The 22759-nt window shown below is 44.4% G+C and overlaps 1 protein-coding gene across 6 annotated transcripts in view; it reads left to right on the forward strand.

Moving 5' to 3' along the window:
• Positions 1-22759, forward strand: part of LOC308324619 (RNA binding protein fox-1 homolog 2-like) — an 80404-nt gene that overhangs the window by 24730 nt on the left and 32915 nt on the right. For all 6 annotated transcript variants that reach the window (XR_013964941.1, XM_080776770.1, XM_080776772.1 and 3 more), the window contains 2 exons: positions 20817-21002; positions 21985-22200. Coding sequence is in view for 5 of the 6 variants with exons in the window: in XM_080776770.1 (XP_080632896.1) it covers positions 20817-21002; positions 21985-22200 (402 nt within the window). In the remaining variant the exon portion in view is untranslated. The remainder of the gene's footprint in view (positions 1-20816; positions 21003-21984; positions 22201-22759) is intronic.

Below are 22759 nucleotides of genomic sequence, written 5' to 3' on the forward strand. Positions count from 1 at the left end.
ATGGTGCGTGTGTGTGTTTTGTATGTAGGCTCAGCTGAGGCCTGACTCAGTGTTGTTGTTGGGGGGGGGGGGGAGAACCAGGGGGGGGGGGTGGGGGGCTGAACCCATTCAGGACCGGGAACCCCTTTTTGGTGTTTTAGGCCTGACGTCAGAAATAAAAAAGAAAGTCCTCTGAAAGAATATATACCGTATTCAAAGATTTGTGTCGCATTTTCACGATTTTTCTAAAAAATAGCAGACCTATACAGATCTGCTATTTTTCAATAGCTAAATTATAACATAATGCTTAGTTAAAACACCAAAAGGGGTTCCCGTTCGGAATGGGTTAGGCATTATGTTATAAAAAATGGGGATTTCTTTTTTGAAAATGTGTTATATATTCTTTCAGATAATTTTAACCCATATCTTTGCTTCTGGGGCAGGTCCCTGGAACAACATATTTTCAGATGGTGGGTTCGCGGCCAATTTCTGGGTCCTCACATGAAATAGTTTGATAACCGCTGACACAGAAACATATATGTTTTTCAGAAAGCTGCCATGATTTAGAAGACATTTAATAGAATCCGGTCTCGGTCCTGAATGGGTTAACCATTATATTTCCTTGACCAGAGTCCCCTAAAAGAAGCAATTTGCTGCAAATGTCTTGTTCTTCCAGAGTACAGGCTTAACTAAATTCACCCAGGAAATCACAGAAGACTGAATGATATTGCAATTTCTTGTTATTGTTCATGTTCGTGTCTATCATGAATTGATTGCATAGGGCCTAAATGGAAACAAGGACCTTTTTGGTTTGACTGTAACTCTGTTGCTGTTTATACATTTATGTCTAATTAAACTATGCATTCAATCAATCAATCAATCAAATGTACAAGACAAAATGTGCAAGAAATGTGTATATGGCTTAGAACTCTGAATGACTCGAGCCCTTTTTAGTCGGTTGACTTAGCTTTTGTGGTTGCTTTATTTTGGCCTATTATGACCTTTCGCTTCACAGTGCAAGATTGCAAGACGCCTAAAAATTGTACAATATATTTGGTTGCGGTGTCGCAATGTATTGGGACAACTCCAACAAGAGCTTTTCCACGCAAAACATACGGCTTTACGAACACGCCTGCACACATGCACAAACACCGCAAGCCTTTACGAACACGCCACACGTGCACAAACACCGCAAGCGAAATGTGGTTGGCAATACAAGTCGTGTAGTTGCATAAGAAAATGAGCATTGGCTGTTTATACAGTGAAGCTTATATGATACTGAGCTAGGCTGCTGTTTCATAGCTGATGAGTTTGCACTGTTGGAGAGAGAGAGAGAGAGTGAGAGAGAGACAGCCCTGAGGAGGTTGAGAGAGAGAGAGAGAGAGTGAGAGAGAGAGCTGTTCTGTTGTGTTGTGTTCTGACATGTCCTCTTCTGTGGTTCTGGGTTCCTCCGGGCCCTTTTCTCTGTGCGTGTTGTGTGTTGGCGTGTGTGTGTGTACGTGCGCGACAGAGAGCTTGGAGGTTAACATGAAGACGCTATAGGTAGCGAATCGCTTGCACACATCGACTTGGGTTAGCTAAGTTGAGATGTGTGTGTGTGTGTGTTTGTGTGTGGTCCGTGCATGCTGACTGCACAGAATGTCAAGTCACATTGTGTGTGTGTGTGTTGCCATGGGGGCTGGCTGGATGACGGGGTGTGATTTTTGTTCCATTTTCGTCTCTGTTGTCGGCTCAGCTGTCTCCATGCGTCCGTCTCTGGGTTGAGAGAGAGAGAGAGACAGAGAGAGAGAGAGAGAGACCGCTGTGGGTTTCCCAAACTTTTTTAGCCGGGCCGTGACCAAAAGAGACATCAGACGTTTAGCCCAAACTAGTGAAATAGCCGATCTATAGTTCTATACAAAGTTGTAGATCGGCTATTTTCACTATAGTTCTTAACACTTTTCCCTCCCCGTTCATGAGTTAGCACGAGTTACGTTTTCATTGTTTGTTTGATTTGCGTTTACTTTTAACCCATTTTGGGGCGGGAACCCCTTTTGGTGTTAGCATTATGTTATGCTTTAGCTATTGAAAAATAGCAGACCTACAAGCTCGTAGCGCGCCACCGAGTGGCGCGCTACGAGCTTGTAGGTCTGCTATTTTTGAAAAATCGAAGAACGTAGCTTTTTCAGAAAAACTGTCAGGATTTAGAAGACATTTAATAGAATCTGATCTCAGGTCAAAATGGGTTAACGATGGGGTTTCCATCGGACAGAGTGGGATAGGTGACTCGTTCGGATCAAGCCCCCCCAAAGCCTATAGAATATAATACAACAGTACTCCAAAATAATACACTAACAATAACCGGGTACAAGTCTCTGTCTCTCTCTCTCTCTCTCCCTCGTGAGCCTTCCTCCTCTCTCTCTCGCCCCTCTGTTTTCCCTCTCCCCCCTTGTAAGGCTGTCGTGGCAGCTGTTCTCTCAACGTGGTTTTTTCCCCCTCTTCAGAGACTCGTCTTAAAATCCAAATGGTGGATGCCTGGTCTGGTCCAGGCTGTTAACCCATTCTGAACGGGTACCCATTTTAGTGTTAGCACTATGTTATGCTTTAGCTATTGAAAAATAGCAGATCTACAAGCTCATAGCGCGCCACCGAGTGGCGCGCTACGAGCTTGTAGGTCTGCTATTTTTGAAAAATCGAAGAACGACTGACATTTTTTAGAATCTGATCTCAGGTCAGAATGGGTTAATCAGACCAGTGTGTGTCCAGTGGAAACCTCGTATGAATCTGATCTCAGGTCAGAATGGGTTAAAAAGAACATACCAGGAAGGCGGTGGCCAGATAATACACACGCTATAGGATTGTATTCAGACGGGTTACACGACACCACTGCAGTGGTTCTCAAAGTGGGGTCCTTCAGGCAGTGCCAGGGGGTCCCCACCCCAGCTAAATGATAGTTTGGAACTAAATGGGCCCCTTATGGGTCTGTAACTCTGAGAGTGTACAACGGGCTCCATTTGGTTCCATTTGTACACTCTGAGAGTGTATACACTCTCGGAGTTAAATTAACATTGATTTTACAATACAAATTTACGAAGTGAGGTCTCAGAGATGGAAATGCCATTATACGGGGGTCCGTAGACTAATTAATGCATGTCAAACTGAGGGTCTTTGAAATGAAACGGGTTGAGAGCCGCAAACGTCTCTCTTATGGGGGTCCCTGGCATATCTTTTACAAATGGGCGTCCGTGGGCTAATTTGTGTCAATTTTGGGGGTCCTTGACACACACACACACACACACACACACACACACACACGCAAACGCAGGTCCCAAATGATGCGGTACTATATGTACACTACGTATACAATTTTGCTGCAGTGCAGTCGTTGCAATGTGTGCACACACACACACACACGTGTCACACGCGGTGACACTGGTGGCTCTAGTCAAATCTGCATGCGCTGTAACGTCAATCTGCACTGCAGCCAGCTAGACGTCACTGGTCCTAACCACATGGATTAACCCATTTAAACCTGAGGACAATTCTACAGATGCCTTTTTGAATCCTGACAGTTTTTTTTGGAAAAACCCATGTTTCAAGCTGTTCAGGTCAAGGAGCCCCACAAATATATGTAATTAATCGGTCACCGACCCCATGTGAAAACATGTTGTTCCTCCAGGCACCCACCATGAAGCAAAGATTTGAATTAAAAACGCTCGCTCTGAAAAGAATATATATTCAAAGATCTGCACCACATTTTCACGATTTTTCAAAAATAGCAGATCTGCAAGCTCGTAGTGCGGCACCCGGGGCCGCGCTATGAGCTTGTATAAAAACGTGTTAAACACGTATAACGTATAAAGTGTATAACGTTATTATTACTTCAGCTGGTCGGCCCTAAATCCTAAAACATCATTATATTTTCAGACTTTTTAGATTTTATTTTGCTTTTATTCCGTGTCTCACCAGCGCTTCTTGGGGTTAGAATGGACCCACTGTGTGATTATGGCGTACTGCTCGTTGCCAGTTTTGTGTAAGTTACTCCAACCCTGCATTTATATTTACTGTATAATGGATGACGCTCGAGTGCAGCAAAAGCAAGTAGAAACGACCCGGGGGGGGCTTCTTATTGCAAACAGTGGCTCGAGAGTCGAGACCCAATTGTCTGACCTGAGATCAGATTCATACGAGGTTTCCACTGGACACACACACTGGTCTGATGAACCCATTCTGACCTGAGATCAGATTCTAAAAAATGTCAGTCGTTCTTCGATTTTTCAAAAAAACAGCAGACCTACAAGCTCGTAGCGCGCCACTCGGTGGCGCGCTATGAGCTTGTAGATCTGCTATTTTTCAATAGCTAAAGCATGACATGATGCTAACACCAAAAATGGGTTCCCGTTCAGAATGGGTTAATATCCCACGATTTTGTAACTCATTTTTCCAATTATGTAATGTAAATCCTGGGCTCTTCTATATACACTCCCTCTGCCAAACCTGGGGAGAGCAACGGATTGACCTCATGCTTCCTTCTATGTGCACGAGGAGTCCCAAGTTGCTCCTTTACTTTACACCTGACAGGGGGGGGGGGGTAGCAGCATGGAAGGAAAACACGTTATTCCAACCAGTTCCTTTCCCCCCCGGCTGGTTTAATAGGGGGAGGTATACCGGTAGTTTACGTTCTTGTTATACACTGGATCAAAGGAATATTTGTTCCATCTTTTCCGTTGTGGTTTTCCCCTGGCACTCCTCTTTATACTGCTGAGTTGCTTTGTAATCGTTGCACTCTTGTCCTAAGCTATACGCGGGCGATGCTGTGGTTGACCGGTCGGTCAGTTTGGGTATATAACTTTAAAGTGTTTTTACTTCAGACGGACATCTCTAAATGCAACGAAAGGAGAAGAGAGGGCAAAGACCTGGAGACTATATAGACCCATGATGGGAGAGTTGAATAATGTTTAGTCAGGCCTACACCAGCGTCATCGACGTAACACTTTGAGAAACTGTGCCTCAAGGCGAGGTCAGTCAGAGACGCTGACATAGGGTCAACGTCGTGTGTGTGTTTGTTTGGACTGAGTTATAACTTGGTCATCATTTTATTTTTCTTACCAGGAAGAGGCCTAGACATCTCACCTCGTTTAGCACAGACGGTGTGAACGTTGAGTCATCTGAGTCAAGAGCTTTTTCCCCCCGAGCCATTAGACTCTTGAACAAGTGCAATATACCTTCCCCCCCCCCCCCCCGTATGCTGCTATAAGGACTCCTGTTGTGCAATATATCTCTCTATGAATAGCATTTATGTAGAGTCAATAGCACTTTAGAGTGTACAGTTTCATTATATAGATATTCCACTGTTACATTCTTAGCTTACGCATGTTTCATGATAACTACGTTGTTGTTATGTATGTGATGTATTTGCCATGCTTTTTTTGTTCTTGCTTAATGTAAATCGCTCTGGATTAAGAGCGTCTGCTAAATGCCTAAATTGTAGATTTTCAGCATGCAACCGAACATAAATGGCTTGTCTTTTAGTTCTACTGGATCTCTTCTTCACTAGTCCTTCCTTAAAGGTAGAGTCAGTGATTTCACTTAATTCAAATATCACTTATTTTTTTGTTTTGTTGTGATAATCCTCTCTACTATAGAGTGTGCTGACCATATAAGGAGTTCCTCCCTGTCCCCAGTTAACCCCTGGGGGTCAAAAATCCTTAGGTTTCGTTTTTGTTCTCTATCCTGATTGGATGAAAGCTTGTGTCCCAAGGCAAAAACGAAACCTAAGGGTTTTTGATTGAAATCACTGACACCCCCTTTAACATTTTAGTCTAGTTTTTTGTTGTTGACGAAATTGTCTATTTAGTATATTTAGTCTTAGTTTTAGCCATCATAGCTCAGTCCTTATTTTTCCTCCGTGAAAGAAGGTATAGTCGAGCATTTTTCGTCACTGTTTTACTCGACGAAATCGAAAACTATTTGCAGCTGAAGTTGACGGTGATCCCGAGAGAAAACGCTGTCAGTGTGATCATGATGACTGTTGATTGACAGCTGTCAAATGCCAGGTCCCCCAGCAGGACAACACGGCTGATGGCTTTGACAGACACATCACTACGATCGTGGATTAACCCATTCTGAATGGGAACCCCTTTTGGTGTTAGCATCATGTTATGCTTTAGCTATTGAAAAATAGCAGATCTACAAGCTCATAGCGCGCCACCGAGTGGCGCGCTATGAGCTTGTAGGTCTGCTATTTTTGAAAAATCGAAGAACGACTGACATTTTTAGAATCTGATCTCAGGTCAGAATGGGTTAATCAGACCAGTGTGTGTCCAGTGGAAACCTCGTATGAATCTGATCTCAGGTCAGAATGGGTTAACCCATTTTGGATGGGAACCCCTTTTTGGTGTTTTTTTTATTCTATTTATGCTATTGAAAAATAGCAGATCTACAAGTTCATAGCGCGGCACCGAGTGCTGCGCTATGAACTTGTATAGGTCTTCTATTTATTTTTTTTAATCGTGAAAATGTGGCGCTAGTCTTTGAATATATATTCTTTCAGAGTGAACGTTTTTTTTAACTAAAATCTTTGCTTCTGGGGGGCAGGGGGGGGGGTGGGGGTAGGAGTCCCTGGAACAACATATTTTCAGATGGGGGTCGGAGGCCAATTACATACATTTTTGAGGGTCCTTGACATGACAAAGTTTGAGCACCACTGACATTCTGATTTTAGAAGACATTTGTAGAATCGTCCTCAGGTCGGGTTAAACGGGTTAATCCATGCTAAAACATTCTTCTTGGGCTTGTATAATCGTCAGGTTATTAAATCACACACCAGCCTATAGTAGCAGAGAGATCATTTCTGGTTCCGACAAATCATGGCATAGTTTGTTACCCATTAACACCTGGTGCAACGTATACGTTGTTCTACCCTTGATGCCGGCCGTGCTCTCTGTGTCTCATCAGCTATTGCTATACATGTAGCAACATAACTATTTAAAAACAAAATCATCAGAATTTGAAGGTTTTCAGAAACCTTAGGTCAGGCCCTAGAAGGCGTTCCCAGATTCGGCCTCAGGCATCAATGGGTTAATGTGGGCAATAGGTGGAGAATAAGAAATGCCGTTCTCTATATTGACTTTTTGGTTGTTGGACTACGGGAGCCACTATTGCTTTCACTTGTTGTATTTTATGCAATTCACCATAGACAAAATACAGAAGTAATTTCCAGAAACGATGCTTTTCTAAAGGGATCTGGGTCTGTAGACATCGGCTAGGCTGCTCACATTAGTGCATTGCCACTTTCACTGTCATTGTTTAACCCCATTCTGACCTGAGATCAGATTCATACGAGGTTTCCACTGGACACACACTGGTCTGATTAACCCATTCTGACCTGAGATCAGATTCTAAAAATGTCAGTCGTTCTTCGATTTTTCAAAAATAGCAGACCTACAAGCTCGTAGCGCGCCACTCGGTGGCGCGCTATGAGCTTGTAGATCTGCTATTTTTCAATAGCTAAAGCATAACATGATGATAACACCAAAATGGGTGCCCAACCAAAATGGGTTAACCCATTCAGGCCTGACATCGAAAAAAATATAAAACAAATCTAAATCATGACAATTTTCGGAAAGATTTGAGGCACATTTGAACGATTTTTTTCAAAAATAGCAGACCTACAAGTTCATAGCACGCCACTCGGTGGCGCGCTATGAGCTTGTAGATCTGCTATTTTTCAATAGTCTAAATTATAACGTAATGTATGTAAATGTATGTACCAAAATGGGGTTCCCGCCACCAAATTGGGTTAAAACATTTCCTCATCTTGGTTTCTTTTTCTTGGGTAGGTGCAGTATCAATTAAATTCAATTAAATTCAAAGCGCTTTATTGGCACGAGAAAACATACAGCAGTAATCCTGGCCTCTAAACCACCTCCCCTGGCCTGCGCCTGATGGAGGGGAAAGGAACTGGTATGGAATTACATGTTCCTTCCTTCCACGCGCTACGTCCCTGCAGGTGAAAAGAAGCAGCCTCATGCATAGAAGGAAGCATGAGGTCAGTCCATGTCCAGTGAGCTGTTTGACTGACGGGCAGAGCTGCAGTGGAAGCTTTGAGTGACCCAAGGGGTGGGGTGTGTCAGCAACAAAAAAAGTGCTTAGGTTTAGGTTTTTAGGTTTATTTATTTAGCATGTAGTACAAAAAATAAACAATAACATATCAAATAACAAAAATACAATGCAAGGAAGGGAAGAAGGCTTATTTGGAATCCTTTCCTGTATGGAAGAGGTCATTGGTTAAAACAGATTAAAAGTTCATAAAGAACAGTACAAAAGTCTACAAGTTGGCAAAGGGGGGCAGCTGTGCAGTAAAGAAATAAAAACAGACTGCACAAAAAACTGAAAAATAAACAATACAACAACAAACACACAAAAGAAAATATAACGCATCAAAGTAAAACATGTAATCTACAGAGAGGATGAAGGGGAGGCATACCTTCTCCAATCACAGAAAAGAAAGCAAAATATGGCAGAGACGACCACAGGGAGGCAGAAGAAGTTGAATGCTGTGTTTGTCTGTCTGTCTGTAGCAGCAACAACCTCTCAGGCACTTTAGGTGGATTCTGCTCCACACAGTCTCATTGTTATGGAGCTGTTATGATCGTGACTCGGTCTGGTGTCATCGCTGACTTACAGTGTAGTCATGTGACCAGCAGCAGCTCTCTGATCGTGTGTGTGTGTGTGTGTGGGTGTGACTGTGTGAGTAAGTGAGTGTGTGTGTGTGTGTGTGTGTGTGTGACTGTGTGACTGTGTGACTGTGTGAGTGAGTGTGTGTGTGTGCGCGCTCGTGCGTGCGTGCGTTTTCTTCTTATGCAGATGAACACATCAACATTATTCGTATTGCGTTTGGCTTGAAGATCTTTTCACTATATCACTCACTTTTCACTTTATAAAAGAAACAAATATGTTGTTCATTCATCCTAATTGAGGCCAAATGGTTTTAAGTAACCGTGATATTGATTTCATAATCATATCTATATATATATATATATAGTCGTATCGCCCAGCCCTAGTTTAGCATGTATCTTTTAGTTTATGCTTCATAATGCCCGGGCTAATTTAATTTACTACAGTACAGATACAAACCTGTGGAGAGAAATGTGGTCTGGAGAGTTGGCGATAAGAATAGACCAAACGACTCAGTCATAACATGATTTTCCACCCGGTCACTTTTTTCCCCTCTTGTTAAACCCCCCCCCCCCCCCCCTCTCTCTCTCTCTGTGTCTCTCTCTCTCTCTCTCTCTCTCTCTCTCTCTCTCTCTCTGATCTCCTCCTAGTGTCTCTCTCTCGTTGTGGACGATACGATGCTACCATCTAGGGCAGTGCAACTCCTTTACTCAGTGTGTCAGGAATGCCTCTGTTGACTAATGGATGTGCTCTGCTGCCTGCCTGCACACACTAGTGCCCCCCATTAAACAGTCTCTCTCTCTCTCTCTCTCTCTCTCTCTCCATCTCTCTCTCCATCCATACACCCGCGCGATTCAATACCACGGCCTGGCCCGGTTAACGCATTAAGACCTGTCAAACTGACTCTACAAATGTCTTCTGAATCCTGACAGTTTTCTGTACGCACGACGTGGTTCTCAGACTATTTCATGTCAAGGACCCCCCAGAATGATACGTATTTGTCCGCAGACCCTCCTCTCAAAATATGAGGTTCCAAAAAACCTTCGCACTGAAAGAATATATATTCAAAGATTTGCGGCACATTTTCACGGGGTTTTCAAAAATAGCAGATCTACAAGCTTGTTGCGCGGCACTCGAAGGGGCGTAGTCTAGAAATTTAGATCCGTAATGTAGTGGAGTAGAAGTAAAATAATTAACTAATGTTAAGGGGACGTTGCAGGACAACAGCAGTAGCTGTGTGGGGTGAGTTTAGTGAACGATAAGGGGACGTCTCAGGACAACAGCAGTAGCTGTGTGGGGTGAGTTTAGTGAATGATAAGGGGACGTTGCAGGACAACAGCAGTAGCTGTGTGGGGTGAGTTTAGTGAATGATAAGGGACGTTGCAGGACAACAGCAGTAGCTGTGTGGGGTGAGTTTAGTGAACGATAAGGGGACGTTGCAGGACAACAGCAGTAGCTGTGTGGGGTGAGTTTAGTGAATGATAAGGGGACGTTGCAGGACAACAGCAGTAGCTGTGTGTGTGGGGTGAGTTTAGTGAACGATAAGGGGACGTTGCAGGACAACAGCAGTAGCTGTGTGTGTGGGGTGAGTTTAGTGAATGATAAGGGGACGCCTCAGGACAACAGCAGTAGCTGTGTGGGGTGAGTTTAGTGAATGATAAGGGACGTCTCAGGACAACAGCAGTAGCTGTGTGGGGTGAGTTTAGTGAATGATAAGGGGACGTTGCAGGACAACAGCAGTAGCTGTGTGTGTGGGGTGAGTTTAGTGAATGATAAGGGGACGTTGCAGGACAACAGCAGTAGCTGTGTGGGTGAGTTTAGTGAATGATAAGGGGACGTTGCAGGACAACAGCAGTAGCTGTGTGGGGTGAGTTTAGTGAATGATAAGGGGACGTTGCAGGACAACAGCAGTAGCTGTGTGGGGTGAGTTTAGTGAACGATAAGGGGACGTCTCAGGACAACAGCAGTAGCTGTGTGGGGTGAGTTTAGTGAACGATAAGGGGACGTTGCAGGACAACAGCAGTAGCTGTGTGGGGTGAGTTTAGTGAACGATAAGGGGACGTTGCAGGACAACAGCAGTAGCTGTGTGGGGTGAGTTTAGTGAACGATAAGGGGACGTTGCAGGACAACAGCAGTAGCTGTGTGGGGTGAGTTTAGTGAATGATAAGGGGACGTTGCAGGACAACAGCAGTAGCTGTGTGTGTGGGGTGAGTTTAGTGAACGATAAGGGGACGTTGCAGGACAACAGCAGTAGCTGTGTGTGTGGGGTGAGTTTAGTGAATGATAAGGGGACGCCTCAGGACAACAGCAGTAGCTGTGTGGGGTGAGTTTAGTGAACGATAAGGGGACGTTGCAGGACAACAGCAGTAGCTGTGTGGGGTGAGTTTAGTGAACGATAAGGGGACGTTGCAGGACAACAGCAGTAGCTGTGTGGGGTGAGTTTAGTGAATGATAAGGGGACGTCTCAGGACAACAGCAGTAGCTGTGTGGGGTGAGTTTAGTGAATGATAAGGGGACGTTGCAGGACAACAGCAGTAGCTGTGTGTGTGGGGTGAGTTAGTGAACGATAAGGGGACGTTGCAGGACAACAGCAGTAGCTGTGTGTGGTGAGTTTAGTGAATGATAAGGGGACGATGCAGGACAACAGCAGTAGCAGTGTGTGTGGGGTGAGTTTAGTGAATGATAAGGGGACGTTGCAGGACAACAGCAGTAGCTGTGTGGGGTGAGTTTAGTGAACGATAAGGGGACGTTGCAGGACAACAGCAGTAGCTGTGTGTGTGGGGTGAGTTTAGTGAACGATAAGGGGACGTCTCAGGACAACAGCAGTAGTTGTGTGGGGTGAGTTTAGTGAATGATAAGGGACGTCTCAGGACAACAGCAGTAGCTGTGTGGGGTGAGTTTAGTGAATGATAAGGGGACGTTGCAGGACAACAGCAGTAGCAGTGTGTGTGTGGGGTGAGTTTAGTGAACGATAAGGGGACATTGCAGGACAACAGCAGTAGCTGTGTGGGTGAGTTTAGTGAATGATAAGGGGACGTTGCAGGACAACAGCAGTAGCTGTGTGGGGTGAGTTTAGTGAATGATAAGGGGACGTCTCAGGACAACAGCAGTAGCTGTGTGGGGTGAGTTTAGTGAACGATAAGGGGACGTTGCAGGACAACAGCAGTAGCTGTGTGGGGTGAGTTTAGTGAATGGGGACGTTGCAGGACAACAGCAGTAGCTGTGTGGGGTGAGTTTAGTGAATGATAAGGGGACGTTGCAGGACAACAGCAGTAGCTGTGTGGGGTGAGTTTAGTGAACGATAAGGGGACGTTGCAGGACAACAGCAGTAGCTGTGTGGGGTGAGTTTAGTGAATGATAAGGGGACGATGCAGGACAACAGCAGTAGCTGTGTGGGGTGAGTTTAGTGAACGATAAGGGGACGTTGCAGGACAACAGCAGTAGCTGTGTGGGGTGAGTTTAGTGAATGATAAGGGGACGTTGCAGGACAACAGCAGTAGCTGTATGGGGTGAGTTTAGTGAACGATAAGGGGACGTTGCAGGACAACAGCAGTAGCTGTGTGGGGTGAGTTTAGTGAACGATAAGGGGACGTTGCAGGACAACAGCAGTAGCTGTGTGGGGTGAGTTTAGTGAACGATAAGGGGACGTTGCAGGACAACAGCAGTAGCTGTGTGGGGTGAGTTTAGTGAATGATAAGGGGACGTTGCAGGACAACAGCAGTAGCTGTGTGTGTGGGGTGAGTTTAGTGAATGATAAGGGGACGTCTCAGGGCAACAGCAGTAGCTGTGTGTGTGGGGTGAGTTTAATGAGCGATAAGGGGACGTTGCAGGACAACAGCAGTAGCTGTGTGTGTGGGGTGAGTTTAGTGAATGATAAGGGGACGTTGCAGGACAACAGCAGTAGCTGTGTGGGGTGAGTTTAGTGAACGATAAGGGGACGTCTCAGGGCAACAGCAGTAGCTGTGTGTGTGGGGTGAGTTTAGTGAATGATAAGGGGACGTCTCAGGGCAACAGCAGTAGCTGTGTGTGTGTGGGGTGAGTTTAGTGAACGATAAGGGGACGTTGCAGGACAACAGCAGTAGCTGTGTGTGTGTGGGGTGAGTTTAGTGAACGATAAGGGGGACGTTGCAGGACAACAGCAGTAGCTGTGTGGGGTGAGTTTAGTGAACGATAAGGGGACGTTGCAGGACAACAGCAGTAGCTGTGTGGGGTGAGTTTAGTGAACGATAAGGGGACGTTGCAGGACAACAGCAGTAGCTGTGTGTGTGTGGGGTGAGTTTAGTGAACGATAAGGGGACGTTGCAGGACAACAGCAGTAGCTGTGTGTGTGTGGGGTGAGTTTAGTGAACGATAAGGGGACGTTGCAGGACAACAGCAGTAGCTGTGTGGGGTGAGTTTAGTGAACGATAAGGGGACGTTGCAGGACAACAGCAGTAGCTGTGTGGGGTGAGTTTAGTGAATGATAAGGGGACGTTGCAGGACAACAGCAGTAGCTGTGTGTGTGTGGGGTGAGTTTAGTGAACGATAAGGGGACGTTGCAGGACAACAGCAGTAGCTGTGTGTGGTGAGTTTAGTGAACGATAAGGGGACGTCTCAGGACAACAGCAGTAGCTGTGTGGGGTGAGTTTAGTGAACGATAAGGGGACGTCTCAGGACAACAGCAGTAGCTGTGTGGGGTGAGTTTAGTGAACGATAAGGGGACGTCTCAGGACAACAGCAGTAGCTGTGTGGGGTGAGTTTAGTGAACGATAAGGGGACGTTGCAGGACAACAGCAGTAGCTGTGTGTGTGTGGGGTGAGTTTAGTGAATGATAAGGGGACGTCTCAGGACAACAGCAGTAGCTGTGTGGGGTGAGTTTAGTGAACGATAAGGGGACGTTGCAGGACAACAGCAGTAGCTGTGTGGGGTGAGTTTAGTGAACGATAGGGGGACATTGCAGGGCAACAGACTGTTCAGACTGAGTAGCGCAGTGACATTTTCTACTGTACTGTATTGTACACAGTCCCTCAGTAGGTCAGCGGTTTTTTGCGGCTAACCTCTATTGGGACTCAATAATGTCTACTGCGATAATGCTCCGCCAAACTGTTTTGTGTGGGTCAGGTCAATGCGTGTTCGGCTTCTCTGGCATTCATTCATCTTATTTTTTCTTTCAATGCTTTGACCCCCGACTAACGTGCCCTATTTTTTCACTCCGCTGAGGAAGCATAACAATTATTACAGTGGCCAGGATGTGCTGCGACGGGAGAAACTAGCACAGCGTTTACAGCATGGGTTAAGGAGTCTTCTTAACCCATTTTGGGGCGGGAACCCCTTTTGGCGTTTTAATATAAGCAATTATGTTACACTTTAGCTATTGAAAAAATAGCAGATTCACAATCTATGAGCTTGTAGATCTGCTATTTTTGAATAATCGTGAAAATGTTTCGCAAATCTTTGAATATATATTCTTTCAGAGCGAACGTTTTTAACTCAAATCTTTGCTTATGCATGGGGGGTCCGTGGAACAACATATTTTCAGATGGGGGGGGGTCGGCGGCCAATTACATATATGTTTGAGGGTCGTCCTTGACATGAACATTTTTAAGAACCACTGACTTATAGAAACATGAGGGTTTTTCAGAAAACTGTCAGAATTTAGAAGGCATTCATTTGTAGAATCGTTCTCTCAGGTCTCAATGGGTTAAACCGTCAGCTGTTTCCGAGTAATAACAAGAAATGCAAATTGGGGCCGTTGCTGTAATCTTCCCAGCATGCAACAGAAGGGGGATCCCCTTCCCAAGATGCCTGGGAAATAACACGAGGCAGGATCAGGTTGCCAATATCGCTCTTGAGTTGCATTTTGTTTTAGCGACATTATTGACACAGGGGTTAACCCATGCTGACCTGAGATCAGATTCTAAAAATGTCTTCTACATCCTGACAGTTTTCATTCTGACCTGAGATCAGATTCCAAAAAGGTCTTCTACATCCTGACAGTTTTCATTCTGACCTGAGATCAGATTCCAAAAAGGTCTTCTACATCCTGACAGTTTTCATTCTGACCTGATATCAGATTCTAAAAATGTCTTCTACATCCTGACAGTTTTCATTCTGACCTGAGATCAGATTCCAAAAAGGTCTTCTACATCCTGACAGTTTTCATTCTGACCTGAGATCAGATTCCAAAAAGGTCTTCTACATCCTGACAGTTTTCATTCTGACCTGATATCAGATTCTAAAAAGGTCTTCTACATCCTGACAGTTTTCCATTCTGACCTGAGATCAGATTAAAAAATAATCTTCTACGTCAGTCGTTCTTCGACTTTTCAAAAATAGCAGACCTACAAGCTCGTAGCGCGCCACTCGGTGGCGCGCTATGAGCTTGTAGATCTGCTATTTTTCAATAGCTAAAGCATAACATAATGCTGACACCAAACCGGGTTCCCGCCCAGAATGGGTTAAGTCTTCTATTCAGTCGGTTTCGGCAGTAAAAAAGTATCAATACTGTAATTTAGAAATATATACTCCGATACGAATAAAAGTCCAGAATTCTAAATGTAATTGAGTAAAAGTACTGGCGTCAAAGTATACGTACAGTACCGACAGTAAAAGTACTCATTGTGCAGAATCTCTCATTTCAAGTCTTCATACTGTATGTGTACTGTAAAATATCTTTTGAAAATAACAGATCTACAAGCTTTCAAGATTCAAAGATTTGCGCCACATTTTCACGATAAAAAATAGCAGATCTAGCAGATCACTTTGAGCTTGTAGATCTGCTGTTTGTCAATAGCTAAAGTATAATATAATGCTTAAAAAAACACCAAAAGGGGTTCCCGTCAGGAATCTCTCCTCCTACTGTTCTTGCGCCCCCCCCCCCCCTTTCTTCACTCCCTCCCTTTGTTTTCCATCTCTTGATGTGATTTATGTTTAATCTGTTTTTTTATTGTGCCATAATGAAGGCGCAGGGTGTCATGAGTCATCATACATCATTCTTCAGGGGAAAAGGCACGCTCTACTACTCAGACAGTTTTATATAGTTCCAGGCGTGTGCCGTGTGCTGGGTGCAGCAGATTCCAAAAGAACGTATAGAAAATGAATTAAATCCACACTTCCAGTCGAGTGAGAGTCTTTATTAATAAAGAGATAGTGCTCCGCAGCAGCAGTCATATAGCAGACAGATAAAAACGTGTTTCGGCGCGCAGGCCTTCGTCAGTGTCATTGTCTGTCTGGTGTATATATATATGACTGCTGCTGTGTGGAGCACTATCTTTATTAATAAAGACTCTTACTCGACTGGAAGTGCGGATTTAATTCATTTTCATCATACGTACACATCATTGTCCATCATTTTGGACAATCACAATTTTCATCCTCACACATTTTTGGGCTTTTCAACACCGCTAAACCCCTTATCCCTAAACTTCTTTGCCTTTTTATTTCTTTTTTTCCTTTTTTACTATTTTGCTAAACATGTTTGAATAGTTTAAAATGGCCAGTCTACAAGCTCAGAACGTGCCAATGTGTAGATTGGCTAGTTGAACTATTCAAAAATGTTTTTCAAAATAGCAAAAAAATAAATCACACCCGTGTGAACTGAGTGGTGCAACTCCCCTCTCCCCCCCCTCTCCTCTCTCTCATTTCTGGCAAACAGCGCCCCTACTGGTACTCAGTCATACTCGTGCTCATTAAAGGGACACTTCACCCTTTTTGCAAAAGAATATATGTTAATGACGTTTAGAAGCTTTAGATCACTTTCCTGGGGATATTTATGTGTGTAATATGTGGTTTTAGATATTTTAGATTGTAGCAGTGAGCCTGTTGTCTCTGATGTCATGGACACACGTCTCACTACCTTCCTGGACTACAATTCCCATAATTCTTTGGTGCACTGCTCCTCCTTGTGGATAGGGGGGAGAGCTGTCTTACTGAGACAACATGTAGTCCAGGAAGGAAGTGAGCCCAGTGTCCATGACATCAGAGACAACAGGCTCACTGCTACAATCTAAAATATCTAAAACCACATATTACACACATAAAGACCCCCAGGAAAGTGTTCTAAAGCTTCTAAACGTCATTAACATATATTTTTTTGCAAAAAGGGTGAAGTGTCCCTTTAATACATACCGGTACATAGGTGAACACGGGTGACGGACATTGCTGTTCCTTGGAGTGGTTGCACCACTCAAAAAAGGCAAAGAAGTTTACGGATAAGGGGTTTAGCGGTGACGTAAATGGAGCCCTTTGTCTTTTGTCTTCCTCATGTTTGACCCTCATCAAAGCTCTTTTTCCACCTCCTCTCCATATTACGGTAACAGCTACAGTAGTGCGTGTGCCTCAGCCTCGGGGCTGGAATAGGCCCTGGTTTAGAGAACGCACCCTTTCTGTGGCTGCAAACGCCACGCGGCTACTGGCGTGTTTACACGGTCACATGTCCTGACACGCTGGCTCAGGCCCTTTAACACGTTTTAGACGGGAATCCCTTTTGGTGTTTTTAAAGCATTGTGTTATACTTTAGCTATTGAAAAGCTCATAGCGAGCTTGTAGGTCTGATATTTTTGGAAAAGAAATGTGGCAAAAATCTTTATATATTCTTTCAAAGTGAACGTTTTTGCTTCTGGGGGGGGGGGGGGGGGGTGGGGGGGTCCCTGGAACTACATATTTTCAGATGGCGTCCAATTACATATATTGTTGGGGGTCCTTGACATGAAAATGTTTGAGAACGACTGACATTAGAAACATGGATTTTTCAAGAAAACTGACATGATCTAGAAGACATTTTGTAGAATCGTCCTCAGGCCTAACTGGGTTAATTGAAGCTTCAGCGAATGCATTTTACACGGCCCTATCATCTTCTCTTACTCTCTCATACAGTCCTTTTTTTCATGGTTATTGGTTACCCCATTTAGCACCGCCAGCCAGGGCAACGCGGATATAGTTACTGTAGCAAATTATGTGAAACGCCCGTCATCTGTCACGCGTTCATTCGTCGGCATTCCTTCCTACCGTACGTTGGGTTCAGCATTTCCACGGTGGAGTGTGGCCGGCCGGCAGCCCTTCTAGAGGTTTCCATCCTAAAGCTCCGTTCACACTGAAGAAGCTAGCTTTTGCTTTAGCTTCGTGGTCCCATGTTATCTCTATGCAGAGCAGCTTCTGCGTTTTAAAGCAGCTTCTTCGGTCTGAACGGAGCTTAAGAGCTTTGTGTGTGGTTTTTCTCTTCTTTTCTTTTCTTCAGTTTTAACTTTGTTTTGGGGGGCATCAGGCAAACTTCTCAGCCTGAGAGCAGTACATGGCTCTATGCAGTCCAGTTGGTCTGGTGTGTTCCTGCAGCCTGAGAGCAGTACATGGCTCTATGCAGTCCAGTTGGTCTGGTGTGTTCCTGCAGCCTGAGAGCAGTACATGGCTCTATGCAGTCCAGTTGGTCTGGTGTGTTCCTGCAGCCTGAGAGCAGTACATGGCTCTATGCAGTCCAGTTGGTCTGGTGTGTTCCTGCAGCCTGAGAGCAGTACATGGCTCTATGCAGTCCAGTTGGTCTGGTGTGTTCCTGCAGCCTGAGAGCAGTACATGGAGCGAGAGGATCAGGAACTATAGCAAGGCAGTGAGTGGAGTCGGTAAAGAGGGAGAGAGAGAGCTAATTTTTTGCTCTGAGGTTTTCCACATCTTAGTTACTCTGGCTTAATTAAAAAGGCTGTCTATAGTGGAGACTCACCCCAGCCTCGCCCAGCCCACGACAAACAGCAGCAGACCAAGTGATTATTTTTATATAAAAAAAAAGTCCATGAAAATCTAATTTTTAAAGACTTCCTGAAAACGAAAAATGACGTGTCGAGGCCCACGTCCAATTAAAATGAAGCTCACACCCGTTTGATTCCCATTGCTGCGTCGTCCTCCAAACACAGCTGGTTTTGATTACAAACCACTCCCGTTTTTAATCCCATTCAAGATGACATCCCAGACGGTGTATTTATCTCGGTTTTAAACGTAATCGTCACGCTAAAACATGTATCTGAAAATATGATAGGGTAGAAATAAGCCACATAGCAGTAAACTGGTAGAGCTGGCCGACTGTCTGCCTCGTAAACAAACGCACTCCATGATGCGCCCTGCGCGTAGCATAGCTACCGTCCCATCGCCTGAAGGGATGCGACGCTTTGATTGGTTCAGAAACTTCAGAGCCAGCGTTTCAAGCTGAAACTGCCCAAATGAACCATTTCACCCCGTCTTTAAATGTTGTTGTTGTTGTTCTCGTCATTGGTGGGAATAGTACTGAAACATGTTATACTCAAGTAAAAGTACTGCAATGTAGAAGTGAGTGACGGTCCGGAATGTACTTGTAAATGTACTCGAGTAAATGTACAACGGTTTTGCTGTCAATGAGTCACACTTAAAGTTACTGAAAGTAGAAAGTACTCACTGGTATGCATAATGTCCCGTTTCAAAGTTTTCGAATGCATAGACATATCTTTGAAAATAGCAGATCTACAAGCTTGTAGATCGGCTTGTAGATCGGCTATTTCCAAGTGGTTCATGCATGTCTTGTAATAATAGTCAAAATCTACAAAAGTAAACTAGTTAACTAAAGTTTTCAAATAATTGTCGTCGAGTAAAAAGTAAGATATTTGCCTCTGAAATGAAAAGTAAAAAAGTAAAAAAAAAAAACTACTGCAAATTTGTCATGCTAAAAATTTACCAAAATACCTCAAAATGGTACTTAAGCACAGTACTTGAGTAAAAATGTACTTATAACGGTCGCTTTCCACCACTGGCTTGATGTCAGAATCTGGATAGACGTTCTTCTCCTTGAAGCAAAACAACACCATAAAAAAAATCTCTTGGGTGTCTGTGGCTTTTTGTCTGTCTGTCTGTCTGTCTGTCTGTCTGTCTGTCTGTCTGTCTGTCTGTCTGTCTGTCTGTCTGTCTGTCTGTCTGTCTGTCTGTCTGTCTGTCTGAGAAAACGTACGTTTGCGTTACCAAAGCAAACGTGGAACAAGACAATCAAAATGAAACAATGCACGTGCGAATAAATATTGAACATAAAGTAGGACTTAGAACAGAGCTGAACAGAGCTGTGTGTTACATTAACATATTTTCAGATGGGGGTCCGTGGCCAAATACAGATAATTCTGGGGGTCCTTGACATGAAAAAGGTTGAGCACCACTGCACCACTGATATAGAAACATAGGTATTTCAACATAAAACTGTCATTTACATTTTAAGGCGAGAAATAGGCCATGCGGTTGCTCAATATTGCTTCATTGCAGGCTTACTATGGCATAGTTTAAAGGTTTCACAACATTCATTTTGCACTGTCTACAACAAGTGCATAGTGCGGCACCGCGCTACGAGCTTGTAGATCTGCTATTTTTGAAATATCGTGAAAATGTGGTGCACATCTTTGAATATATATTCTTTCAGAGTGAACATTTTTAACTCAAATCTTTGCTTCTGGAGGTATTCCCTGGAACACTTGAGCTGGTAGTGTAGCCATGCGGTGGAAAAGCCTCATGTGTCACGGCTGATATTTATCAGCTCGTCTATCCCGACACATCTTTGTATATATCTCAAACTGTATCAAATTTATCAGACTCTGAATAATGGATGTGTTTGCTGTAAATATTTCATGGTTGGCTGAAAACTGCATGCCTGACAGAGAGACAGAGAGAGAGAGAGAGGTGGAGAGAGCCACGGAGAGAGTGAGAGTGAAATCCAATAGACAAAAGGTATCCTTCCTTCCTGCTTGTCAAAATGTGAATTGGAGACTTGAAAAGAAAATAATCCAAGGCACTCCGTCTTTGGTGAAAAATTAAATAGTTTATTTGATGATGAGCAAGGCAAATAAATAACAGGACCTACGCGTTTCGACCAAAAGGTCTTCGTCAGAGTCTATTACAGATAGACCAGACTATTGCATTGTTCACCAAAGACCAAAGAGTGCCTTGGATTATTTTCTTTTCAAGTCTGCAATTCACATTTTTGACAAGCAGTACTACTTGGAGGAAGGATAACCTTTTGTCTATATGGTTTTAACCTGTATCATCAAAGAGCACCCGTCTAAGAGCCACTAACGGATCCCTGCAGCGCTTCCATTCCTCTATTTCTAAAGTGAAATCCAATAGTTCCGGTTTGAACCCTTCCGTTCTATGTTCACCTATACCATCTAAATGTTAAGTCTCCTTCCCTCCCGTCCGTTCCTCTGCAGGGCCCCCAGGATTCGACGGTGGGACAGGAGGGCCTGGTGGCCCCGCCCTTCGCTGCCTTCCCCCCGCCACCCCCTCCTCAGAACGGGCTGGGGGGGCCGGGGGCGGGGACAGAGTTCGGCGCCGGGACCCTGTTGGCCGACACGGTGGCGGGAGCTAACGGACCCACCGCCGCCAACAACAACAATGTAAGCCAGTGTTGTTGTATTTTTGGCGTGGCAAATTTAGATTTTTTAGTTTTAGTCTCTTGAATAGTTTTATGATATGTATGTCTAATATACATGTATAAATAATATGTATGTATATTGGCGGGCCTTGATGCCGTTTGCGCCGAGTGAGTACATTTAGCTCGTTATATTTAGCTCGTTATACCCAGAGACATCTAATAGAAGAGTTGCGATATAGAGGGGGCAGAAACCGAGCGCTCGAGTGCTGTTCATGCAGCCTGAACTGAGACAAGCTGGAGTTGGAAATACATTGGTTTCAACGAGGGCGGCGCAAACAAGAGCTATTTTAAGCATGTGTGCAACGTGACAACTGTTTTAAAGTATTGTACAGTAACAACTAAAGTCTCTTTAATGTTTATGTTGTACTATTACTACTAAAAACAATCTAAAATAAAGGGATTTAAGATCATTAAAGCTGGGCTGTTGCCCTGCTGTGAGTCCAATGCATTTCTGCTTACTTCCGGTCCAGGACTTGGCCCAGTTGGCTGTCCCCACGCTCAATAGAGCGTCGCAGTCCCTCCCCCTTTCAGAACAACGAGTGGCCCAGGAAATGAATCCCAATGCATTTTTCCCATAGGCATTTCTTTTTATTTATTTATTTAAAGACCTTTTAAGCGTCGTACGAAGCCAACTCTTGTCGTGACAAATCATAACAACAAATACAAATTTTCGGGCTAAACAAAGAATTAGAAAGTAGAAAAAACGGCAGGTTACAAGACTTTTTTTTTGTTGTTTTTCTTCTTTGTAATTATTTGTGTGTTGTCATGATTTGTCACGACAAGAGTTGGATTCGTACGACGCTTAAAAGGTCTTTAAATAAATTATTTAAGAAATGCCTAACTCTGTATATATATATAAGACTCTGGTTTAACATCTGTCCTGTTCTTGCTCTTTTCGACCTCTCTTTTCCACCTCTCTCTCTCCCCCTCCCCCCCCCATCCAGGGAAAGTCTGAGGAGCCATCCCAAGGAGAGGCGGGGGGCCTGCAGTGCACCACGGTGGCGGTGGTCTCAGGAGGAGGAGGAGGAGGAGGAGGAGGAGGAGGAGGAGGGGGCTCCGTGGAGGACCTCTCCGAGGACAAGAACGGGACCCCCAAGCGCCTCCACGTGTCCAACATCCCCTTCCGCTTCCGGGACCCAGACCTCAGGCAGATGTTCGGGGTAAGGCCCGGCTTCAGAGCATTATTAGCCCATTCTGACCTGAGATCAGATTCATACAAGTTTTCCGCTGGACACACACTGGTCTGATTAACCCATTCTGACCGGGCACCCATTTTGGTGTTAGCATCATGTTATGCTTTAGCTATTGAAAAACAGCAGATCTACAAGCTCATAGCGCGCCACCGAGTGGCGCGCTACGAGCTTGTAGGTCTGCTATTTTTAAAAAAATCAAAGAACGACTTTTTAGAATCTGATCTCAGGTCAGAATGGGTTGATCAGACCAGTGTGGGTCCAGTGGAAAACCTCGTATGAATCTGATCTCAGGTCAGAATGGGTTAACCCATTCTGACCTGAGATCAGATTCTAAAAATGTCAGTCGACTCTTCGATTTTTCAAAAATAGCAGACCTACAAGCTCGTAGCGCGCCACTCGGTGGCGCGCTATGAGCTTGTAGATCTGCTATTTTTCAATAGCTAAAGCATAACATGATGCTAACACCAAAATGGGTGCCCGTTCAGAATGGGTTAGGGACCCAGACCTCAGGCAGATGTTCGGGGTA

The sequence above is a fragment of the Protomyctophum bolini genome, assembly GCF_963924005.1.
Source record: "Protomyctophum bolini genome assembly, chromosome: 11".
NCBI lineage: Eukaryota > Metazoa > Chordata > Actinopteri > Myctophiformes > Myctophidae > Protomyctophum > Protomyctophum bolini.